This window comes from Phallusia mammillata, chromosome 2 (genome assembly GCF_965637545.1).
Source record: "Phallusia mammillata chromosome 2, kaPhaMamm4.hap1.1, whole genome shotgun sequence".
In the NCBI taxonomy this organism is placed as follows: Eukaryota; Metazoa; Chordata; class Ascidiacea; order Phlebobranchia; family Ascidiidae; genus Phallusia; species Phallusia mammillata.
The window spans coordinates 29,163,752-29,187,438 of record NC_137253.1 but is presented as its reverse complement, the minus strand read 5'-3'; the positions used below and the strand labels follow the sequence as shown (position 1 = coordinate 29,187,438).

The 23,687-nt window shown below is 34.4% G+C and overlaps 4 protein-coding genes across 8 annotated transcripts; 3 read left to right on the top strand and 1 right to left on the bottom strand.

Moving 5' to 3' along the window:
- The first annotated feature begins 37 nt into the window (after positions 1-37).
- On the top strand, positions 38-7,029 carry LOC145214608 (transmembrane protein 145-like). 2 transcript variants are annotated; one of them, XM_080083167.1, is made up of 14 exons: positions 38-165; positions 450-524; positions 595-672; positions 2,055-2,141; positions 3,036-3,144; positions 3,412-3,507; positions 3,594-3,665; positions 3,732-3,800; positions 3,894-3,974; positions 4,241-4,413; positions 4,639-4,811; positions 5,243-5,363; positions 5,602-5,850; positions 6,519-7,028. In XM_080083167.1, the coding sequence occupies exons 1-14, from the start codon at positions 73-75 to the stop codon at positions 6,639-6,641; spliced, it is 1,599 nt and encodes a 532-aa protein (XP_079939293.1). In that variant the 5' UTR covers positions 38-72; the 3' UTR covers positions 6,642-7,028. The 2 variants fall into 2 exon arrangements, with proteins under 2 accessions (XP_079939293.1, XP_079939294.1); XM_080083168.1 differs by lacking the exon at positions 3,732-3,800 and having other exon boundaries at positions 6,519-7,029.
- A 917-nt stretch (positions 7,030-7,946) lies between these two features.
- LOC145213829 (uncharacterized) lies at positions 7,947-10,050 on the top strand. The gene is made up of 5 exons (XM_080082235.1): positions 7,947-8,264; positions 8,397-8,477; positions 8,562-8,636; positions 9,070-9,177; positions 9,971-10,050. The coding sequence occupies exons 1-5, from the start codon at positions 8,225-8,227 to the stop codon at positions 10,006-10,008; spliced, it is 342 nt and encodes a 113-aa protein (XP_079938361.1). The 5' UTR covers positions 7,947-8,224; the 3' UTR covers positions 10,009-10,050.
- A 41-nt stretch (positions 10,051-10,091) lies between these two features.
- On the bottom strand, positions 10,092-12,631 carry LOC145213827 (uncharacterized). 3 transcript variants are annotated; one of them, XR_013856898.1, is made up of 6 exons: positions 12,180-12,631; positions 11,979-12,032; positions 11,787-11,889; positions 11,587-11,716; positions 11,248-11,393; positions 10,092-11,150 (listed from the first exon to the last, which is right to left on the bottom strand). XR_013856898.1 is itself a non-coding variant. In XM_080082234.1 (4 exons), exons 1-4 carry the CDS (start codon positions 12,516-12,518, stop codon positions 11,607-11,609), a joined length of 606 nt encoding a protein of 201 aa, XP_079938360.1. In that variant the 5' UTR covers positions 12,519-12,631; the 3' UTR covers positions 11,401-11,606. The 3 variants fall into 3 exon arrangements, 1 of the variants encoding a protein (XP_079938360.1); XR_013856899.1 differs by lacking the exon at positions 11,979-12,032 and having other exon boundaries at positions 12,180-12,626; XM_080082234.1 differs by lacking the exons at positions 10,092-11,150; positions 11,248-11,393 and having other exon boundaries at positions 11,401-11,716.
- Positions 12,632-12,752: 121 nt separating this feature from the next.
- Positions 12,753-22,480, top strand: LOC145213826 (uncharacterized). 2 transcript variants are annotated; one of them, XM_080082233.1, is made up of 20 exons: positions 12,753-13,083; positions 13,272-13,394; positions 13,719-13,835; positions 14,120-14,188; positions 14,384-14,507; positions 14,937-15,154; positions 15,549-15,757; positions 15,990-16,586; positions 16,954-17,134; positions 17,440-17,650; positions 18,076-18,226; positions 18,576-18,672; positions 18,859-18,969; positions 19,220-19,708; positions 20,187-20,279; positions 20,545-20,754; positions 20,819-20,895; positions 21,411-21,547; positions 21,624-21,677; positions 22,244-22,480. In XM_080082233.1, exons 1-20 carry the CDS (start codon positions 13,009-13,011, stop codon positions 22,339-22,341), a joined length of 3,441 nt encoding a protein of 1,146 aa, XP_079938359.1. In that variant the 5' UTR covers positions 12,753-13,008; the 3' UTR covers positions 22,342-22,480. The 2 variants fall into 2 exon arrangements, with proteins under 2 accessions (XP_079938359.1, XP_079938358.1); XM_080082232.1 differs by having other exon boundaries at positions 18,561-18,672.
- The last annotated feature ends 1,207 nt before the right edge of the window (positions 22,481-23,687 follow it).

Sequence of the window (23,687 nt, the reverse complement as noted above, 5' to 3'; positions counted from 1 at the left end):
GAATCAGCTTTGAGCAAATGTTTTTTTCTGTAGAAAGGTTTTAAAAATATGCTGTAGGTATTAGAACAAATAATGTTAATTTCAGTAAAATGCTTATTAATTATTTCGTGTATTCTGGCATCAGCCTATGGGTTGTATCTGGAGGGAAGACTAAAAACTACAGAGGTATATCGGTTTATACACTTAAATAGGTCAAAATACTCTAAAATTCCTGCTACCACAATCACTAGTTTTTAATATGTGATTTTTTAACACATCAATCAATCTGTATGTCTTTTTTTGCTTTAGGAATTGTATAAAACATTTCCATTTTACAGAAATAAAGGCTTTATGTATCTTGGTACAACTGTGAAAAATAAAACAAATTTTCTCTTTACAATGTTTTTTTCCGAATTAAAATAATTATTAATCTATTTTAAAAAAGTAACTGAAATTTGTCTTTTTTATAGGATTGGACTTTTCTCAGTCGATTTTGTTTTCTGTCAGACCTTGGTAGGATGCAGTTCAAATTTACATATCCATATGTAAGTAACAAAAAATTTAACAAAAAACACTGTAATTTTACAAAAAAACTTAGATTTATTTTCTTTACAGAAAGACTGTTGTAACAATATCTTGCTGTACTTTGATGATGGGGTCCAGTGGCCACAAGTATACAAAAATAATTCCAAGGTGACAAATTAATTCGGACATTAACAAATAAAAATCCTAAAGTTTATACCAGTGGTTTCTGACGTTTTTGGTGCTGATACTCCTAAGTTTGTAAGTTTATATAGACTCTTATCTATAGTGACTGACATAGGTGAATGGGATAGTAATAAGGGACATGAGATTCTAAAGTATAATTAACAGCTGTGTTACTTATTTATTGGCATTTTTTATTGTGTGTTTTTTAAAAACTTTGTAAATCATACTAAACCATTACTTTTCATAAAAAGACCTAAATGAGCATTTTTTGACATTTTATCTTGCATCCCATCCATTTGCACTCTTGCCATATACGCTGTGTTAGCACAAATATATTCCGATGTTCATTTTTCTCAATGTAAAAAATATGTAAGATGTTTTGGGCAGCATATTTTAAATAAATGAGGGTGTAACTTAGGTTTAAACCTGTTGCAAATGTGCATTTAAACTAGGGGACACAAAATTGGGTGTAAGGGTATAAACAAGTGGTTCTCAAACTCGGGTTTTGGGGTCGCATGCGGCTCCCAACTACTTATTTTGCGGCTCGCACCAGACCTCAGAAAACCACCAAACATTGCTATTTTAGCTTTCAACGTCATAATCTTTAGTTATTTTCTAAAGGTTTCATTTTTTGCGGCTCCCTACACACTTAAAAAATACCATTTGGCCCCAACAATAAAAAAGTTTGAGAACCGCTGGTATAAACTATGTGTAAGGGTATAAACTATTTAAACCATCTTTAAAAATGGGTGTGTAGAAACAAGCAATGAGTTTCTGGAATCTTTTCACAATTTTCCATCACAGCGTACTTGAGTGGTTTTAAGTGATAGACACCCCTGCACTTGAAGCTCTTGTAAAAGTGAATTCTCTTGAGCCTGTTATTGTTACTCGCCATTGAAATGAGGTTGTTTGTGAATTCTTTACCTCATGGCTATTTTGTTTTTCACAAATTGAAACTATCCCCCATTGGTATTTTAAAGTCAACACTTTCGATTATTGCGAATTCTTTTATTTTTCTGTCAGTAAAAAAAACTACTTTGGACTGAGTAAATTTTGATGTTTTTTTTTTCTTTTTTAGGAACAATATACACGGACTTGAAGAGTAATTTAATCATAAACATAACTGTCAAAGAACTTGTGTATATTGACGATCTGCACTGATGATGACAACAGTGATTGTTAAAACGTCTGCATAATGTATTCTTTATGTACAAGTTTTTTGGCAGTTATCTTTATTTTTGTGTCATTAAAACAATTCTGCTTTGAACTGTTTTTTCATTCGAGTAAATTTTACCGTGTTGCATACATTGTTTTAACAGTTCCAAAACATGTATTAACTTATTAATGAAATGTGCAACTGTTTGCAGAACTGCTACCAAAAGGAAGCTATTTTAGAATCAGAAAACAACCAGATTATAAATCTTACAACCAGCTATCTATGGAGTGGATGCAAAGTTAGTATTTTTTTCATTATTTCACCAATAAATGTTGCAAAGCATGGAGTGTGAAGTTGTTTAAACCAGGGAGTCGAACCGCTTGTCATATGGGTTCAGGTTCGGTTCGGGTTTACTTGGTTTTGTTTTTAGGGGTTCGGGTTCGGTTCAGGTTTTTAAAAATGTATATTTTCGGGTTCGGGTTTTGTTCCGGTTTGGGCAAAATAACCGGTCCGAACCGGTTTGCGGTTTTTAAACCGGTTCACATTTTTATTCGTTTCAATTTAATTCTACCCATCATCTACCTGGTCTTATCAAACTCCAAAATAATTTTGCCCGTGCACTGTTATTCTTGACACGCCCTGTAAGTGTTATCTCGCGTATTCTTCAGTGCGCTGTTTTGAAAAAAATCACAAAATAAACAACAGACTGCATTTTTTACTGGTTCGGTTCTGGTTCGGGTCCAACGCCAAACAAAATATGGGGTTCAACTCCGGTTCGGGTGTTTAGAAAATCGTAATTAGCGGTTCGGGTTCGGTTCGGGTTTAATGAAATTTCCCGCTCAAACCGGTTTACGAGTTCGGGTTCAGTTCCGGTTCGACTCCCTGGTTTAAACAATTTCTGACTCCAACATCACTGTTAAAAAATGTTCCAAATCTTACTCTAACCATAAACAAAGCCTTTATGCCCTTTTACAAATTTTCTCTGTTTTTTACAAAGTTGGCTGAAAGTTAAAGCCAAGATGTTACAAACCTAAATGTTAAAAAAAACTTTAAATATACAAACAATTTTAATTTTAAAATTGTCATTCAATCTGGTACCTCTTCAAATAATATTATACTGTGGGAATACACCATATAAAAACAAGAAACAATATTTCCAACTGCTGTTATTCATGCGTAAATTTTTAAACAGAGATCCAACTACAGCAGTGATGACTCAGCAATTTTGCATTGTGACGGGGGTCGCAGCTTTCGATCTATGCATGAAAGATGGTGGTACATTGCAATCAGCAACTGCAAAGGTTACCTGCTTTCTATCTTACATTTTTTACAAAATTACTGATTGTATTAAAAAAATCTAGTCTTTTCAAAAAAAATTTCAAAGGATTTTCATTGATTAAATACAGGTCCAGTTTGCAAATCTTGGTAAAATCTTTTCAAAAACATATTTTTAAACATTTTTTTTTCCAAATCTAGCTTTGTAATTTTGGTTTTAAAATTATGGATGTTAGTTTATTTGTACTAGAAAAAACTTGGTAATGGTTTGTTATTGTTTTGAACAACTCTAGGTGGACTCAAGGGAAAAGGAATTGACCTTATGTATGAAATGAAACTGACAAATGGCCATTCATTTTGGACAGAGCATTTTTCTGCTGATGAATTTGGTTTGTACAAAAAGTCTTTCATCATCTTTTTTTATAACAGGTTGCAAATTTATATATGTTTCTTGTGTATTGATATTTCTTTGCAGGCATACTGGAAACTGATCTTTTCTTTTTAATCATGTTCACTCTTATGCTTGTTGCTGCTGTCTATGTAGCAGGTAAATGTGTTTTTCCATTATTCTTGCATGTTTGTAAGCTATATAACAAAGTAATGTGTTTTTAAGGGTACCTTTATGACCGACAGCTTTTTCATACAACTTACAAGATGTTTTTGTGTTGTTTGGTATTAGAAGGTAACTACAAACAGATCTTATATTTGATCATATAAGTACTGTATCAACAAGTAAAAAAACCCAACGTTGCAACTTGTGTTTTTTATATTATAGTGTTCAGTCTTTTGCTGCGCTGTGTCGCCTTAGGAACATTTGCTGCTGACGGTGTAGGGAATGCAGGCCTGAAGTTGATTGGTGAGCTTCATAAACTCTGGGCTATTAAATTGACGTAACTGACTCTTGTTTGAAAAATGCTGCCTAGGAAAAGGTTATTTTAAACAAGTAATTTTTACCTGTTAAAATTCCACTTTTTCCTTATTACAAAGAATTTTTTTTCCTTATTACATTATTTCTAGTTATCAATTATATACTATTTTCTGGTTGAGTTTGTTTCAGTCAGAGTCATTGCAAAACATTTTTCCCAAATGCTTTGTAATAAAAGTAATCAATTGTATTTTCAGGTGACATTCTTGGTGCCACAGCTGAACTATTGTTTCTTCTACTTTTGCTACTTCTCGGAAAAGGTTTCACAATTACTCGGGGAAATCTAACTTACACAGGAACTATTAAGATGTCTGTGTTTATCACAATATTCGCTGTCATTGATACCGTTTTGTTCCTGTATGAATATGTGGTAAAGATGTTTTATAAAATATGTTATTTTTTGCTAATGTGGCTAATAGATTTGCTAATAAAACAAATTCTTTTTCATTCCAATTTTCAATTTCAATTTATGTTTCAATTGAAAAACAAATCAAAATGGATAAAATGGACTAAAATGCATTTTGTAATGAGAAAATATGTTGGACAAATGAGAAAAATAATTTCACATTTTTAACACAGTTTGATATTTGTTTAGCTTTTTGATCCTGGTCTGGTATTGTATGTTTACGAATCACCAGCTGGTTATGGTCTCATCGCTCTTCGAATTGCTGCCTGGTTTTGGTTTGCATATGGAATTGTCTTCACAATGAAGCACTACCCAGAGAAGGGGGGATTCTATGTTCCATTGTTTTTCATCTACAGCATATGGTAGGAGAATGCATAATAACTATGTACAGTCTGAAGTTGAAACGTTTTCCTGATAAAACTTCTTACTCAACCAAGTTTTTTAGAGTCAGATTTGGCAGAATGTTAAAGTTTAAGCAGTTGACGCATGCTTTTCTGCCAGGCCGTTGCAAACTGTGTTACAGATTATAATCAGGTTTACAGTTTGTAAACACAGCGTAGTTGGAAGGAAGTAGGTCATCCCAACCTGTTTGTAATTTTTTTTCAAGATTAGGCAAAGATGCGGATTAACCGATGTCGATTAGTTTAAGTCTTGCCGTGCTACAAATCATTTGACTTGGTAGAATGTTTTCGCAATGTAGCTATCTAACATAATACCGTCAATCTTAAAAATGTTAATTTGCTATTTTGGGGATTGTAAGTCTATGAACAAATATTGTTGCCTTAACCTTTAGGTTTTACGCTGTTCCAATCATGGTACTTGTCGCCACTTATGCTATTCCGAGGTACATGAGGTCGAAGGTTGTAAATGGACTTCAAAGATGTATTGATTTTCTAGCTTATGCTGTCTTCCTGGTAATGAAAATTCCTCATATTTCTACATCAATTATATTTTAATTTTTAATATTTTTTTGACTAATCCTACTGGGCGAGAAAATTAAAAAAAAAATATATTCCAGTTTGTGCTAGAAATTGAGCATAAAATGATTACCACAATCAGTTATATAAGCTAGGTTGAGCATTAACATTGTAATACATGTTTATCAAACGCATCTACATTAAACTGTAGTGACGTATTTTCGCTATCTTTAAGACTCTGACGCGCCCTCAAGCGGCGAACAAAAACTTTCCTTATCACGTGCGCACTTCCCAAATCGACGTCGCCGTGGTGATGGCCAATGGGAGAGCTCGAACGACGTGCAACTTTCCACACAGCGTGTACGCCGAACACCAGAGCACCAATAGTAATCGACCACAATCGTTCGATATGTTTACTGTACAAACCAATGTTGCTGCAACAACTTCATGTACTGTGACGAGACCCCGATGCCAACCTGACAATGTAAGTCAGTAGTTTTTTAACTTTCAGTTAAGGCGGCCTGGTGTGTACTTTTCGATTGCACAGTGAACTTTGGTTAATCCAGGCCCGTTTGGAACGAAGAGTTTCTCCGGATTAGGCGAAGATTCGGATTAACCGATGTCGATTAGTTAAAGCCTTATCATATTACAAATCATTGGTACCTCGAGTTTTGTCCGAATTAGGCGAAGAAACGGTTTAACCAAATAAACATGCTCCTGTTTCAATTTTACCCTTTTAAGCAACAACATGTATAGCATTAGATTTAAGCAACGCGCCAATTTACCAAATTCGGTTTCCGTGTTATTACTTAGTTAGTGGACCACGTTTCTTTCATGAGCCCTGGTATACACACAAGCTTCCTTACCACACTGTGAGCAACATTAGTCATACATGTATGAGTTAGTGCGCCATTTAGATGTTTTTGTGTCTATATAATGTGGGCATTTGCAAACGCATAGCTAAGGGGTAACAGTTGCTTCTGACAGGCTTGTTTCAGTGACCGTCCATCTTTGGGCTTTAGGGATGAATTTTGCTAAAAACATACACTGTGTATTATCGGTTGTTTCAAGGGCATCAAAGCACATATTTTTCCATAAACCAAGGACCATCAAAGATTTTCAAAACAAACCATATTTACTTATGATTTACAGGATATAGACCCACCTCCTTATTCTGCATCGACACCAGACGAAAATACCGTACAACAGATCGCTACTAGGTCTTCCGAAATACCGTTGGGCCTTAAAGTTAAACTTGAAAGTGATGAAGAATGAAATGTTACCTACTTTTTCGCACTGCATTTACCTATCTCAAGTTTTGCCTTTGTTTAGTTTCATTTAGCTGCTGTGCAATTAGTTCCACTGTGTATTTTTACATCATTAGTTTCATAGTGTTACTCTATTTTTCACTGCCTTGATGCTTTGTATTTTCACTGTAGTTTTTACGTGTTTCACTTTTAGAAATCATCTTTTAGTTTTTAATGTGGCGCTTCCACCATACTGCCTACAAAGTTCCATGTAGCATTGTGTTGTTATGAATAAAAATGTTGCGTATTCATAGAAAAAAATGCCTTAAAGTTTTTAACCTGTTAGGTCTGGTGTAACATTTGTTGCTTGTTTGTTTTGACCGAATGAGACTAAAAGAATTAAAAACTAGTTATTATGAAACTCTATTGTGAAGCCTTCTTGACGATTTGTAAATGAAAGTGCGCGAGCCTGTTGCGCCAAATAATTGGCCATTTCGGCGACTAACAGGGTTTTGAAGTATTAGATTGCTTGAAACATTGGAAGGTGAAAAAGCAACAAAAGTTTAATCATGTTAGGTGAATATTTGTCCCTTAAACTGTGGTATTTGGTCAAATTTGCAAAGTTTAATCTAAGATACTTAAAGGCGTACGAAACTATTGGGTAGGGTTTTTATAACGGTGGTTTCGTTGCCTGTCGAACCCCACGTTCTTTCGCTAGCATTGGTCGTTGGCTTCTGGAACCTTTTCGAACTGGTCCACTAACTTTTCCTCTAGTCGTGTTTCCATTCACAATGCGACAAATACACGTAGCAATAGAAAAGTATCCGGGTGGTACCCGATCGCCGATTACTCTTGTGAGGTGTCATCACATAAAGCTTTATAACACGGTGTAGCTGGAGCGGTTAGAGTTGCAACATTGTGCAACTATTTCCGGCTTGGGGATTGTTTTAGGTGCAATTGTGTCCAGTGGTGGGATTCAAATATTTTGTCAGTCGTTTCTATCACAAAGGTCATATTTTCCAGTCGTTTTCCAGCAAAGCTAACCGGTTCGCTGATCTCATAAAAAACTTCGTTAAACGGTTCTACAGAACCGGTGCGAACCGGCTGAATCCCACCACTGATTGCGTCGCTATGTTTTATTTTAGCAAGTGAATAAACTCAACTCAAGTAAATTTTTATCCATAGAAATCATTTCATATTGTTTATGATTTCTATCCATATGATTTTTTTTTACAAATGTTTGGTTTGTTTTGTTGTTTCGTGTTTGTAAAACCCGTTTGTTTCGGCTTCGGCTGCAAGAAGCAAAGCCGTAGTAGTTTAGGCTTTTAACAAATTCAATGTGTCGCTTAATTTAAGTACAATTTTTTTAAAGTAATCATTAATGGTGCTTACCGCCAGTGCCAACTGTCAACCAACCAACACTTTTAAGTTTTAACCCTTCAAAAAACACATCAGGACTCAGGAGGAGTCACTCAGCTCAGCAGCACCATGTGCATTAACGTTCAATAGGGATGGTGGACAAAGCCCTATATAACATATTATTTATCAATTTTAGAAATGGTAAATCCACAAATAATTTAGGATTGGACTGATTATAGGTTTTAAGAAGCAATGTTCTCTCATTTGAGAGTAATCCTACAACGTGGACAAAGTATGTAATGCCTTTTCTAATGTTTATAATGATAAATGTTTTTGTGTAACGTATTTATCAATCTATCTGTAGGTTTTATTGCCAATGCATATGCTTTTATTATACATACTATATATATATAATATTTTTCAGATTTTGTTGCCAGAAATCAAATAAGAAAAATGGCCAACTGGCATCGTCCCAATTTTTTGGGTGGAAAAGCTGAGCCTCATGGTACAAGACATTTTACTAGAACTCATGTCAAACCTTTTTTTACACTATTTAGGTACGTTTTTAACAAAAATATCTCTTTTGTAGAACTGGGAAAATCCTTGAGACAGCTCCTATATCGCGAAGGAGATATTGTTCTTTATATTGCAGGAACCCTTACCAGTAAGTAATTTTGCTGTCATTTGAGGAAATTGCATTATTGGACAAGAGTAGGCTACTGGTCAATGATTATCATGCTTCATTTACCAGTAATTGCCCAAAGATGTAAATGTGCAGAAACATCAGATTGATACATCTATTCAACAACCCCATTTAAAATGTATATATTAATAAAGCCAATGTTATCTTATATATATATATATATATATCTTATAAGATATAGTTTTTGTGACACTTGCATTATTAAACTAACATTTTCCATTTCATACTTTAGTTGCAATTTGATTATAAGTAAGACTTGATTACTATGGTTGTTTAAGAATTGTAGTAGTATTTTGTCATTGTTAACTAAATAAATCTAGTTCTTTAGAGCATTTAAATTATCATCAACTAAAAGGTTGTAGTTGTAAATAACTTGACATATTTTTTTCTAAAGCTTTTGCTGTGATCGTGGGCCTTGTAGTTTTTGCAACAGAAAATGAGAAAAAACGCAAAGCAAAGGCCGAATCTTATATATGGCATGCCCACTACAACTGCTACCCTTGTAAGTAATATTTAGGAGGACAGACCATTTTTTCATGAAGTGCTACTTAATTGACTCTTGGATTTATTGTAGCCCTTCATTACTCCTATATTTAAAAAACTTTTCTGCTATTACATGCATTACAAAATATGATTCCCTTGAAACAGTGGTTCTTAACCTGCAGTATGGGCACCAGTAGTGGCCTGCCATAGCTTTTCGAGTGGCTTTCTATTAAGCTCAATTAAAATCATGTGCAAAATTGTAACTCCAACTGATAAGTCCTAGTTTGTAACCAAATTCGTATGTGGACATTTTTTGAAATGGCTAACCTTGCTGGTTTCAGAAATATGGTCAATAAACATGGGCCCATCTCTTGGTCTACCATTTTAAACAGGGTATAGGTCAGTGGTTCTCAAACTTTTTTATTATCGGGGCCAAATGGTATTTTTTTAAGTGTGTAGGGAGCCGCAAAAAAACAAAACCTTGAACAAATCGCTGAAGATTATTACTTTGAAAGCTAAAATGTTTGGTGTTTTTCTGAGGTCTGGTGCGAGCCGCAGAATAAGTAGTTGGGAGCCGCATGCGGCCCCCAAAACCGAGTTTGAGAACCACTGGTATAGGTGATGCAGAGCAATGCAAAAAGTTGCCGGGTGGTGCATGCTCGGTATATGGTTGAGAACCACTGCTTTAAGACGTGTGATCTAGTATAAATTTAACCAAGACTACCTTTTTAAAGAGAAAGGAGGATGAGTGTGTGATGGGTCTTGGAAGTATTTTTCATACATTTATGATTAACAAACGATTGTTTTTACAGATCCTACGAGGGTAGACAATAAGCAGGATCAGGAATGATTTTTATTTTTTGTTTGTGTGAATAAAACTTTATGAAATGTATTTTGTGTGGCTCTGTACTACAAAAAAACCCTGGGAGTCTTTTTAAACTGTTTTAGTCTGTGACCCTTTCAAAAAATGATTTTTCAACGACCTTTTTGTTTGATACAGTAATGATTGGTAGTTCATTAATACTTTATTTTGTAAATGTAACACCATTTTTTGCATTTGTGTAAAAACCTTTTGGAGTAAATTGGCATTTACAATTGAGAACTGTTTTGCAAAAACAAAACAAATATAACAATCATTTACGTATGTAAACAAGAACACAAACTGTATAATACTCCCTGGGAACTTTTTTCTCAGCGAAACCGGAGGGCAGAAGGTATAAATAATATAATTTTGAGAGAAACTAAACTATTGGCCCATACATATTTCTGTAAAAACAAGGTCACATTACTACGTTGCAGTTCATAAGTTTTTTTAAAGGGCCCTGACAGTGACGCTGTGACTTTTTCTACATTTTAGCTATTTGGAATTGCCATACTTCGGGGATTCCGTATCACTAATTTTTGTGTCCTATCATTTGTCGTTTTCGAGATATTCAATCTAACAATAAGCTCTCGGGCGACACAACTGATTGAACCAAAGTAAATTTTTAGTTGACAGATGTTGGGTGTTTTGTTGTTTACAAAAGGTATTGTTACTGTATACAGTCTCTATTACTGACTATCTAACCATGAGCTGAATAAGAAGATAGTTATGCTCTTGTGGGAGATATTGTAGGCTATTCGTTTGAACAACAGTACCAAGAGGATGAACTGAGCGTGGACTAACCACACCCAAAAAACGTCAGGGTTTCGTTGCCAGCATCATGCGTCGTAATCAAAGTTTGCAGTACTTTTCCTTCTGACGAGTATGTTGGATTTAAGGGTCCGAAACTTGTATGATTTCGGTCAAAAATACACAGTAACAACGTTAGGTCAACAAATATCTATGCAGCTGGACCACTTCATCGGTTGAACGATCAAAGTTGCTGCACAATGGCGGTGGTATTTCAACAGCCTTCCACTTTTCTTGATACTGTGACCATAGTGTACTATGCTGTGACCACGTTGCTCAATCTGTCTGTCCCAAGCGTTCAAGAAACTGCTTGGCATATTCTTAAAATTTATTTAAAATATTGTTCAAAATACAATTAAAGAATTTCACCTACTTCAAATAACTGCAGTACATATAAGACATAAAACAACATTTTACCTCACATGGGCTGCTGCTCTTTTATAGCTCTTATGAAATTGATTTTCTTTGTGCTTTGGAAAACAAACCTTATTTTGGGATTTTCCTTCAACCAACAAATGTTTATTTCCACAATTTTCATTGTGGTGCATTGCTGCCAAAAGTATCTGTAACAGTAAAACATGGTAGTAATCTGTAACCATAAAACAGACCAACACATGTGTTTGCATATGCTTTTAACCCAGGGTCCAAACTCTTTGCAACAAGCTTTGTTAGAAACTGCTATCAGTTTCTTCTTGATTCCTAATTTCAACACAAAAAAATATACTGGTGTATGCTCATCCTATATTTCTAACATACCTTTCGCTACATGCCAAACATCAAAATAATGTTTTGTTTCCACCATTTTCTTCATGAGATTCAAATTGGGGCCAACTATTTATGTTGTAACTGGTTTCACAATCAACTTTTCCTATGTATGTCTGTACTCCTGTGCAACACAATCAAAGATTAACTTTAAATATCCCCAGTAATTGACTCTTTGCGTTTACACAAGACACCTTTATCATCAAGCTTGTTTGTTTGACATGCTTTTGAAGAGACAGAGATGTTGAATTCAACCTGTGTGGCAGTATCTTTGTATGTGGGATTTACAGTTGATATCTGCAATATGTAATGGTTCAACTTTAGTAATAGTGCAATAGATAACAGCCTTAGTTAGTGCAATCAATTTTGCACAAAGGTAAACTTGCCGGTGAAACTTTTTCCACACCAGAGTCTTCTGTTATGACAGAATGTTCAGCAATCTGCAATATTTTTTGCATAACCACATATCTCTTGTTATCACCAAGTAAATGGCATGATAACAAACTGATTTAGTATAACTTAACGGTAATATTAAAGACTATGATGTTAAATAAGATTAGGTCAGAAAACATTTATCTAATGCATACCATACGCCGAGTGGCTACTTTTCTTGAAGCTGCTCTCATTGGCATATCTTGCTGAAGAAGACTATTACCATGAATACATGGAATAGCATTTGGCTTTAGCACCAGAACTTTTGCCATACCCCTGTCATACTGCATTTTATTTGTGAAACTTTCATCCAAGAAATGAAGGCTACAAAGAACACTACATTTTGTTGGTCCATTCCACTTTCTCTTCACGTTAACAAATTCAATCCACGCTGAACGAACTCGCTTTGTACTTGGAAAGCGAAAAAGTGTCACATTGCTGGCCTTTTGATTTCCTCTCGAATTGCAACCATACACAGAACACACTGCAGGCATTTTTGCACACTTGAGTCTAAAATAAGAACAATTAAACACCAAATACTTTAACTGACTAACGTTTTTGGCGTCGCTGAACGTCTTAACAACCACAGGCAACAACAAATGAACGAAACGCTCCAAAGTTCCAAACCAAGTTGGTACGAGGTGACGTCACATTACGTTTGGACAATGTGACAAAATATCCGCAATGTGTCAGTGTTTTTAGATTTTAAACGTAAATATTTGACTAATAACATCGATTTTTGCAATTTTAAACCTGAAGTTGTGTTTGTAAAAATTCGGCAAAAACATATTAAAAAATAATTTTCCGGTGCCGGGAACTCACTGATCAAGAAAAAAAAGCCTTTTTCTAGATCAGTGCTCTCAATGCATGTCTGTTTGAACCGTTGTGAAAAACCGATTCGCTTCACTGATTAATTGACCCTAGTTACGTGTAAGCGGTAAGAGTTTGATTTTAGGAATTTCATGAAGTTTTACCAATTACAAAATGAATGGAATTCCTTCAGGGATTTTAATTCCATCTAAATCTCTACAACTTGTTGTTACATCTGTGTCCACTAAGGTAATTTTGAGGTGTACAAATACCCGTTTTCAAGTAGGATTTAAAAATTAAAATGTATCTAATTGAAAAAGGTTGACATTATGAAAAAAACTTGCAAAATGCATCTGGTGCAGTAATATTCTGAAAGAAGTAGTACTGAGAATACTGACAATGTTAATATGAAGCATTTTGTTGCTGTTTTAAAACAGGTTACTCAGCTGTATATTGCATCATCACAAAATGAAAGTTATCAAACAGGATCAAAATCATCAGAGAAAAAACTTATTGCCTGTGCACAAGACCTCACACAAACACTTAAAGCTTTTACTAAAGTAAGTACAGTTGCATTTTTAAACTTTAAAACGGACAAATTAATTCAATCACTTAATCATTTGGCCAACTTTTTATGCATTTAACTGGATTATGCAATTACCAAGACAGTTTTCCTATCGAATGGCCACGGTTGAGATTTATGATCCCAGTAAAATTAAATGAATTATGTGATTATTTAGATACGTCTGTAAAAAAATTCGTAAGGTCTTATCACCTTCTGAACTGTTTGAAGTTACTATTATTTTCAGTTTGCGCAATGCAATAAGGCTTATTGATCAACAATATAATTTGTGACAAACAAAAGTAAAATTGCATCTCAACAGATAGTAATTCAAACAACACCACTTGACTATCCTGATGACCCAGGAGTAGAGGAAGAAGTTAACAATGCTGCTAATAACTTACTACTGTCTGGTGATAACTTGTTGCTCAGCACACAGGTACCATTAATATTCCTTTGTAAGCTGCTGCTTATAATGTTTTTTTACACTACGGTTTGTATAGCTTACAGTTGGGGGCTGCTTATATTTTAATGTAATGTCATTATTATTTCTACCCCCTGAATTTTGTCTAAATTCACGAATCACAACTATAATCCATGTACAGTATAAGTCAGTATAGAGTGTACATTTGTGCACATAAAAAATAAAAACACCATTTTAATTTTCAAAATAGCAAAAATAACACACCAAAAAATGTTTTCACTGTTTTTTTATTATTTCAGATTCTTGTCTCTACAAATCCACCCACCAGTCAAACAGACCTGACATCATGTATTTCAAAACTGTTTCAGGTACAGTATCAAAACCTAATAAAAAAAGGACATTATTTATTATAAGGGCAAAATATGGCTATATAAAGGGTTTTCGATTTTGTTTTTGTTAAAATAAAAATCTATGTTTCTAGAACCTTTCATAAGTCTGATTTCAAAGATTCTAAACCTTTAGCATAATTAGCATTTAAATGTAAAGTTTTTTTTTTCATTCAGAGCTTGGTTATTCTATTGCTTTGTCTTGACAATGCAGAAGTTCGAAGGATTGTAAACCATGGTAAACAAGTGGAACAAAATCTGCAAAAACTTAAATTGTCCAAGTCAAAGCAGGAAACAATTGGTATGCTTTAATTCTGATTTGTCTAAGAGTTTCAGTTTTTTACAGCATTAGGGTACTGCTGAGCAGTGCTTTTTTCTAGCATGATTTCTCTACCAATTACATAACCTTATGTTCAAATTGAGTATGGCTTTACCTTGTTTTAGTAATAGGCCAAAGTGTGAATTTTTTGGTGATTCTTTTTGGCAGTTTGGAAGATTTGTTTTCTACACTTTCTTGGCTAGAATCTGCAGCCAAAAAATAAATTTTTCATGTTCATAGAGTTGGTAGCAATTGTAAGTTATTATGTGTAATCCCAATAAGTGGATAGTTTGAGATCTTTACAAGCTAAATGGAATATGTTTGTTAACTGAAACATGCTTTTGTACAAATACATATTGTAAGAACAGCGATTACATGAACTTTAAATAACAGCAGAAATTTTTGTTTTAGATTGTTACAAGCAACTTGGCCATTCAGTGACAACATTTTACAAGTCAAGTCAAAAGAGGTGCAGTGATTTGGTTATGCCAAAGCTGCAACAACAACTGGAAAAGTCCCTACTAAATCTAAAGCATTCAATGCCAATGCTTGCAACAGCACTGAACATGTCCATTAATTATCCTAAGAATAATGATGGATGGCAAAATAGAGAATTTGCTTGGCAGCAGGTAAAATGACAACAAATTTGAGTTGCACAATATTATTTATTTTTAAAATGAGTTTTACAATATTTTAAAGTTTGATTTTTTAAATTTTTTTGGGTTTAAATTTAACTATTAATTTTAGCAAATAGTCATTATTTTAGGAATTTGCATTATATATTGAAATATATTTTATCAGAACTGGATCCTTGCATTTAAATAAACTTTTTTGTAAAACAAAATAATAATTATTTGTTAGTTTGATCATAAAGTAAATACACCATATCAGCACTTTTTGATGTTGAACTGTTATATGATTTTTAAAGATTTAAGATATTTAAATGAAATTTAATCATGCTTAAAGTTTGTATGTTTTTTGTACAAACCTGAATTTATTTCTTTTGTTAACATGCTTTGACAGGTCAGCAAAGTGACCGCTGAAATACTGGACATTATTTGCTGTCCACTCAGGGAACTACCATCAATTGGAGTTATATCCCAACATGTACAAGCTATTGAGAGTATGTTGCATGTGGAAAGAAGAAATGTTTTATCCATGCTTCAAATTGAAACAACAGTACAATCATTGGTGCAGCAAATCATGCAACTTGTAATGTTTGCAAATGAAAGGTGAAATTATGATAGCATCATTTTGGCTTTTTTTGCAAATTATTAAACTTACAATTTAGATTTTTTTCTTTTTATGGAGGTTAAGTGACCTAAACATGTATGAAAATTGTTTACATAAAAATACTTTTTGTGTTCATAAATTTACATATTTTGTAGTTTGTAACTGATTTATATGATTGATGTTTTGTTCCCTGGATTTTAATGCAAAACAATCACAATTTAAATTTTACAGAAGCACAAATCATCAGTTGACTACAACAGCATTGGTGAAGGAGTCAAGTCACTTGCTTTACATGACCAGCAAACTCACACAGCACCAAACACCAACTGGAAATTCCCCGGATTTTGCGACAGTTTGCCGATCGATTTGTGGAAAAGGCAAAGTCCTCCATAAACTTTCAAACAAACTTATTACAAGTCTATTTTGTGAAAGTTTTTCTATAAGCACAGAACCTATGACAAACCTGGCTGCAATAGTTAAACAATGCGTAGCCGATTGTCCAGATCCAATCACAGAAGAAAAAGTCAAAATTTTGCATGAAACTTTCAAGTCACATGCAGAGGTTCAGCTTGAGTGTGCTAAGTTTGCTAGTAAATTATGCACAGATGCGGAAATGTTTTCCCAATTCCAATCATGTATTGGAAGCATGGAAAGCCTAATGAACCAGTTGGGCCATATGATTTCACATTTGCCATTAAATGATATTGGAGAAGAGATTGGTGAAGTTGAGGTGCAATGGAAAGAAGGAATAAAGAGTTTGATAAACTTCTGTCTGAAATGTATTGGACAAGAAACTCTGACAGCACATTTGGAAACAGATATGTTAAGGTACATTTGTGTAAAGTCCAGACAGCATAAATTGATCCCATTCTCCCATGAAGGCATATTAATTTTTCATGCTGCTAAGCCTGCCCTTTACAACAAGATAAATATTTCAACAATCATGTTGATGCAAAGAATGTTATAAAAATTACCTTCGAAACCCAAAAATATGTATTATTGGCAGGCAGCAAAAGGGAAAAATGGCACAGTAAGTGGTTAGGCTCAAAAAGATTGAAAAAAATCTATTTTTAGTGCGGTAAAATTGATTTCATTTTTATTGTCATGTTTTCTTTTGTTAAGGAAAAGGTCATAAATATGTGATAATTGTATCCAGTATTTTTCATAAGTGCAAAAATGTATTTTCTTGTTTTAGTAACTTCGAGCACTGCAATGAAGACATTGTGGATCTTGACGAATTAAAACTATCAGCTGATGTTATTTTGGCTACAGGAAAAGCAAAACTCCTTGCTATTGTGGCACAACAAATTGTGGATGAACATTCAGATCCAATCTTCAGAAATGGAGTTTTGGCTCACATTAGAAAACTACATGATGTACGTTTGTTTTATTTGGTAAACATTAGTGATGGACCAAAAAAACCTTTATTTGTAAGTTGGTATACATTACATACATTATACATTACTACTGTATTTAGGTTTGATGTTGACCATAACATATGGGATTTACGGAAACTTTAAGTAGAATACTAGAATCACCAGAAGAATGATTTTTTTTCCAGAAGCTTGTTTGTCACATAGCCAAAATTAATTTGTAAACATAACAACATATAATCTCTTTTTACACCATTTGATTGCAATGCTATAACATCCCTATAACTTCCATTTTTTTAAATTTTTAGTGTGTAGCTCGTGTAGTTGCCAGTGGCAACCACTTGATAGAAGATGTAGCTCGACTTCCATCCCAGGAGGGTTTTCTTGCTTCTGTCTCATCACTTCAAACTCAAGTAGCTAATGTAAATCTGTCACTGAGATCGAAGTGCAATCATCCAGAACTCACGAGCAAGGCTAGAAAGGGATTGAGAGACTTCACTGATCAAGACTTAATTTGTGGTAAATTTTTTTGTATTTTTATCATCGAAATGTATTAATACGGTTTTGATGTGTGTTTTTCTTATTTAAGCATAATATTCCATGCCTGCAATGGGATAGCTTTATGTACTTCATGTGCTACAGCCAAAACTTTAAACTTAACTACTACTCAACTGAAATAAACCCAACTCAACCATATTGTCATCAACTATATTATTAATATTGTCATTGAAATTTATTATTATGTATTTGATTGTGTGTTCTTTTTCTAATTTAAGCACGATATTCCATGCCCACAGTGGGATAGCATTATGTACTTCATGTGTTACTGCAAAAACTTAACTACTACTAAACTTAACTAAACCCAACTCAACTATAGTATTTAAAAATAAATACTTTTACCAAACATCCATACTTTTCTGGCTCAAGCCTGTCTTATTTTTCAGGCACAATAAAGGAAATGCATGCACTCAATCAAAAACTTGCAGCTCTTGGTTACCATGCCAACGTTGGGCCCCTTACATTTGAACAAGAAGATGGTAATGAAAATCAAACACAAGAAAGAAAAGCAAGTTCTGATGCAGCAAATTTACCAGAGTAAGTACAATTACTTGTTCATGTACATTAAAACACAAGTTAATTATATTAGTAAATCATGGCTTTTAAAATGTATTTTGTTACTTGGGAGGTAATAGCTAACAATAGTCTCTGTAATTTCAGATATTTTAGCCCATGTCTTGCCATACATGGTAATGCTCAAGAGACTAGCTTGGCTTAGCATAATATCTTTAATGTTCTTGGTGTACTATGGTTTAAAAATTAAGGGCAGATCTTGGTAATAAATGAAACATCACAACATCTTAGCTTACTTTTTAAGTAGATGATTTAGGATTTGACACAAAAATATCATGAACATTTTGGCTGTATAAAGTTTCATTACAACTAGGGCAGACAGTGATACGCTTCATCCCATTGTTGCTGACTTCATAGAAGCCGTTCACCAAGGTGCTACCCAAGATGTGGTTGACAACAAATTTAATATGGTAAGAAAAACAATTTAAAATTTACTTTGTTTCAAAAACACTCCACAACAGTCAAAATTAATCCATTTTACTATAAGAAAACAAAAGATTTTTGTCCACAACAATTTTGAAAAATAATGTGCTGAAAGGGTCACTATTGTTTTGTAGGTTTTATTTTCTTCATTTATTTTTGTTTGTAATTTTTAGGTGAAGCAAGCCAGTGAATTTCTGCAAACACTGGCAAATGAATGTGAATGTTGCTTGCAGTCATCCACAATTCGAATTAAGAATGTCGCCAACAACCCCAAATTTATTACGGTAAGTGGTGTGTTATGTAATACATTGGATTTCTGACTTGGTGATTGTTTTAATGCTATTGTGCAGCTTTGTTTTCTTTTACCAAGCAGAATAAACCCAACTTTAATAACTTTCTTACATTTGGCAAAAAGTTAGCACATTTTCTTTAATTGGAAGTTTTTTTATCATAAATCCAGTATATAGCATGGACCGTCAGACTATTAACCACTATCAATTCATACATAAAAAAATGGTTGTGTTTTATCATTAGGAATCCGAATCAGGCAGCAATTTAACTCCGATAGCAGATGGCACATTGGTGTGGCTAAAATCCCATTTAGAAACAACAAATGTCATGGAAGAAAAAGACAACATTGCAGATATGATGATGTGGAAATCCCTTGCAAAAACCTGGACCCAAAGCTTCAACATTTGCTTTGAATGTTGTCATCTGGCTTTAGAGCTACATACAATAGGTTTTAGGAAATTTATGGACCTTGACTACACTGACAATAATAAAGAAGCATTAGATGCATCAGCAAATTCTGAAACTCTGGTGGTATCAGGGACACAAGACCCACTGATTGCCTTGCGCCGGAATTGTGACACATACATAACCTTAGTGAGGGATATTGTTATGTTATCAAGGCAACAGAGTGCTGGAAGGTCAGATGAGAAGAAGTCCAGAAGCAGAGAGATGTTAAACACATTGCTGGAGGATTGTAAAAACTTGGCTGCTGATATTTTGCAGAAGGAAAATGTGAGTAAAACAATCCTTTAGTCTGTTTGCAAAATTGTGTTTTGTTAATTGTAGAACATCACATTGACATGTTACCAAAATAATGCACACAATCCTAAACATTTCTTTACCTAAAAACGTTTTATACTTTTGGGCTTTTTTCAATTTTAACTTCGAAAATGCATTTTTTTGTGTATCAGTTGTATAATATTAGGAGAAATCTGATTTATGTGACTGTTAACGATTTGGATTCATGTTACTGGGAATACTGTGTTATATGCAATAAAATTTGGACGCTTGCGTTCATGAACTATTTTGCCTTTTCTTTGTAATGCATTTTAGACCTTTTTGTGTGATATTTCTACAAACCTTAGATTAATGATTCTTTCTAAGATATGCAAAGTTACTCAATAGATATTAAAAACAGCCTGCTTGGGTAAAAACAATGACCTAAATACTGTAAATTTATCGATCAAAGCTTTTGTGTTGTTATATGCAGGTCATACAACAAATTCACAGAAAAGTTGAAGCTGGGTCTAGTAAAGTGGATAAATCTTGGCTTCAAATACATGCAGTCACATGTGCTTCCAAGGTCAGATATTTGCATGTCAATAAAAAAAGAAGATTTCGAAAGTAATTTTTTTTTGAAGCTCCGAAGATTTCACTGGACCACATTGTAATAATGAACAGCATGCTTTTTACAACCTTTTTTCACAATAGTTTTGCCATTACCAGTAAATGGAAAGAAAGTAAAGTTATCTATTTATCATTTAAAACAAGACATGGTAATTACTTGTATTATTATGGTAACCTAATCATCAATAAACTATATATTTTTTCTATTTACCAAATTCAAGGTCAATTTGCTGTCAAGAAAATGTAGTGAAGTGGCTGATCTGGTGTTGGGAGTAAGAAGTCTATGTTTCCCTGCTGAGAGCCTTTACAATTCTGATTCAACCAAATTGCTCAACTACAAGAGAAGAGCAAGAACTCTTACATCATCCATACTTAACAAAGTGAAGAAAACCTTGAATGCAAGTTCCCTGGAACTCAATGAATTTTCAAAGGTTAAGTAATTGATTGTGTGTTTCATTTATTAGGCAAAAAGGTACTAACCAAAATGTTTCACAGGTGACCAAAGTGAAGGACAGGATAGATGTGACTTGTGGCTCCATTGAAAAGATAATTGACTTTCTTGCACTGCACATGTAAGCTTTTGTGTCGCTTTCTTAAATTTTCCTATGATTAGAAATCCGGTCTTTTTCCTAAAAAATGCAAGTGGGAAATACCCAGGGATGGACTAAAACTGCAAATGTTCTGTTTGGTCGAAAACCGAGCATCTCAGGTTATTGCTCGGTGCTCGCCCTATGTATTGTGACGTCACAAACATTCCCAATTGCACGCTAGTTTTGTAGCTTTACAAGGTTAGTTACGTCACCAGTGGTGGCGTATTAAGCTGTACAGGCCCCAGCAGAACGCGTTTTTCCACCATCTAACGCAGTGGTCTTCAACCTTTTTAGCGAAATCGCCCCCTTTCTAGGGCCCTGGCTCAAAATCGCCTCCCATTATATTGGTATTTGGCCGCCAACAAAAATAGTTACAAGTAGAACACTGTTATCAATGCAAATATGGTTATCTTTTCACTCAGTTTAAGGTGTTGTAAAGTGTTACTGACCGTTAAGCGTTTTTTTTAAAACAAATGCAGTTTATTACTTCTTCGCAGGCCTTCAGAGCGACTGCTACATCGTCATGGCAACATTATTGATCACCTGATGTTTTTGCATTTGCGTTTCATCCTCGAGGTTTCTCGAGTCAGTTTGCTGGCCAAGCAGTTGGATTCCGGTTCTGCAAGCGTGCCAGGTTCGTAACAAAGTTGACTGCGACGTCACAAAGCCTTAAACGTATATTCGAATCCAGTATTGTTTGTGCTTTTTAGGTGGAAGCGTTCATGGAAATTCTTATCCTGCAGCACCAGAATCGTTTATCGAAGGTAGCCTTTCTGAGTGTGTGAAAGCTGTTATGCTTTGACTGCTAACAGTAGTTAAACGAAAAAAACACTAAACTGAGTTAACTGTTGTAGGTTTAATTGTTTAATTGTTGTATTTCTTAAATCACTTGGTAAGAACGTAGGTTAGTTGTTTCCTTATTTCCTAAACGGTTTTTTGATAGAAAGGTTTCCACGCCAATTTACAAAGCTTTTCATTGAAAAATTGCTGCTATAGATGAGTTGGATAAGATGAGAGGTGTGTTTATTTCGCTTTGTGAACACAGCGACACAATAGAACTAAAACAATCACCAAGCCGGAAATGACTGCGCAACGTTATAACGTTATGGAGGGCACAATTGGTGGACAGTAGCTGAATGCGCTGCAGATACACCGTATTAAAAGGCGTTTGGTGACCGGGGCTCACCAGGAAGTGAGGTTGGCGCATTGTGGGTAAACACGACTGGAGGGGTAACGTTGGTGGGAACAGTCGAGAGGGCCCTATTAACTAACCACCCGTGTTAGGGAAATGTACAGAAACTTACCAAACATTTTTTTATATTTTGTACAGATCCACAAAATACACTTACGTTTGATCAGCGCCTTAGCAACCTCGTTGAGGAAAGAAAACGAAGAGAAAGAGAGATGTTGTCAACCTTGTCATGTTAAATTGTACAAAGTAATAGTTTCTGCTCACAACTATACTGTTTGAATCTTGTAAATATTGCGCATTTCAACAATTGTGATTTTTGTACAATAATGTTGTATATTTGCACATTTTTGAAAATAAACTACGTTTTTCACGATGGACCAGTGTTTATTTCTGACACAGCCTATGTTCGACAGTATTTTTGAGGCCATATCTACACTTTTTCTTCACAAGGTTGAATTCTAATCTTGTCTCGGCTGCTTGTGTTTTCTGTGACCAAAAACTTTTAAGCGAGAGCAACCACTAATGAACGCTCTATACACATCTTTGAAGGTTTCCAAACTTCTTCTCGTTAATTTCTTTGATCAGGCCAGCGAAATCAAAATCTACCACGCTGCGTATTTGACTGTACAGTGGTTAACCAGACAAAATAATGTTATCTATGAATATTAAGTCGTCGGGTTGGAAAAGTGTATCTATTTTGAGCCTGGCTGCCTTTGTGACAATCGCCTTGGTTTTCAACTTGAGCGGTAATGTACAAACTAGAAACATTTTCCGAGTTCCTAATCGCGGTAATAAAGCAAGAAGGTAAGACGTCTTATCTGTAGGTATGGCATTTTGTCTTACTACACGTTCGTTCGCGTCTGCTACTACATCCGTAGGTGCCCATTCTTCTTAAATAACTTTAGCGGCGATCGCTTTGTCTCAAAGAAACCTCACACCTAAGCTAAGGTAATGTGTTTCAACAGGTTCTTTGCCCAGGAAACAATAAAGCCAGATCATGAGAAATCATCCAAAGTTGTCTGCGAGAGTGAGTAATAAATATTACCAAAGTTGTTCATTTTATTTGGCCTTTTGTTACTAAAACTGTTTAAAAAGGGTATTTTTAGTTTCCATTATGATTGGCGTTAGATCTTATGGATCCATACGCTTGCTGCTTGCAGCTACAGCCAGAGTTTAACAAAGACAGTATCATAAAAAACAAACTATAAAATAAATAAAAACTGAATAAACGTTCAATGATTTTAGTCGGTTAAATTCATTTCCACTACTTATATTTCGTGTTTTTGCAGCCTCGTACATCGGGTGCTATAAGAATTCGGCAAATATGCACAAAAATGTACTGAAGGTTAAATATCATTTCATGACCCCAGACTGGTGCATCTCATATTGCCAATCCAAGTAAGTTTTATAAAACTTATAAGTTAGTTTGTTGTTTGTGAAAAAAATGGTATCGTTGTTTGTGCTTGTGGCAAGTCGGAAACAAGCATTTTATAGTTTTATATTTTACTTTTGTGTGGCGAAAAACGCAACAAAATACCTTTCTTGCACAGACACATTTCACAGTAGGAATTTTAGCAAAACT

Coding starts and splice junctions, on each gene's coding strand:
- LOC145214608 (XM_080083167.1), top strand. CDS start 73: ATGTTAATTTCAGTAAAATGCTTATTAATTATTTCGTGTATTCTGGCA. Junction 3,666..3,731: donor TGCTGCTGTCTATGTAGCAG/GTAAATGTGTTT, acceptor TGTGTTTTTAAG/GGTACCTTTATGACCGACAG. Junction 3,975..4,240: donor TGCAGGCCTGAAGTTGATTG/GTGAGCTTCATA, acceptor TTGTATTTTCAG/GTGACATTCTTGGTGCCACA.
- LOC145213829 (XM_080082235.1), top strand. CDS start 8,225: ATGTTCTCTCATTTGAGAGTAATCCTACAACGTGGACAAA. Junction 8,265..8,396: donor AATCCTACAACGTGGACAAA/GTATGTAATGCC, acceptor AATATTTTTCAG/ATTTTGTTGCCAGAAATCAA. Junction 8,637..9,069: donor TATTGCAGGAACCCTTACCA/GTAAGTAATTTT, acceptor TTTTTTCTAAAG/CTTTTGCTGTGATCGTGGGC.
- LOC145213827 (XM_080082234.1), bottom strand. CDS start 12,518: ATGCCTGCAGTGTGTTCTGTGTATGGTTGCAATTCGAGAGGAAATCAA. Junction 12,033..12,179: donor AAGTAGCCACTCGGCGTATG/GTATGCATTAGA, acceptor AAAATATTGCAG/ATTGCTGAACATTCTGTCAT. Junction 11,717..11,786: donor AAACAAGCTTGATGATAAAG/GTGTCTTGTGTA, acceptor TGTGTTGCACAG/GAGTACAGACATACATAGGA.
- LOC145213826 (XM_080082232.1), top strand. CDS start 13,009: ATGAATGGAATTCCTTCAGGGATTTTAATTCCATCTAAATCTCTACAA. Junction 15,155..15,548: donor GAGAATTTGCTTGGCAGCAG/GTAAAATGACAA, acceptor ATGCTTTGACAG/GTCAGCAAAGTGACCGCTGA. Junction 19,709..20,186: donor ATATTTTGCAGAAGGAAAAT/GTGAGTAAAACA, acceptor TGTTATATGCAG/GTCATACAACAAATTCACAG.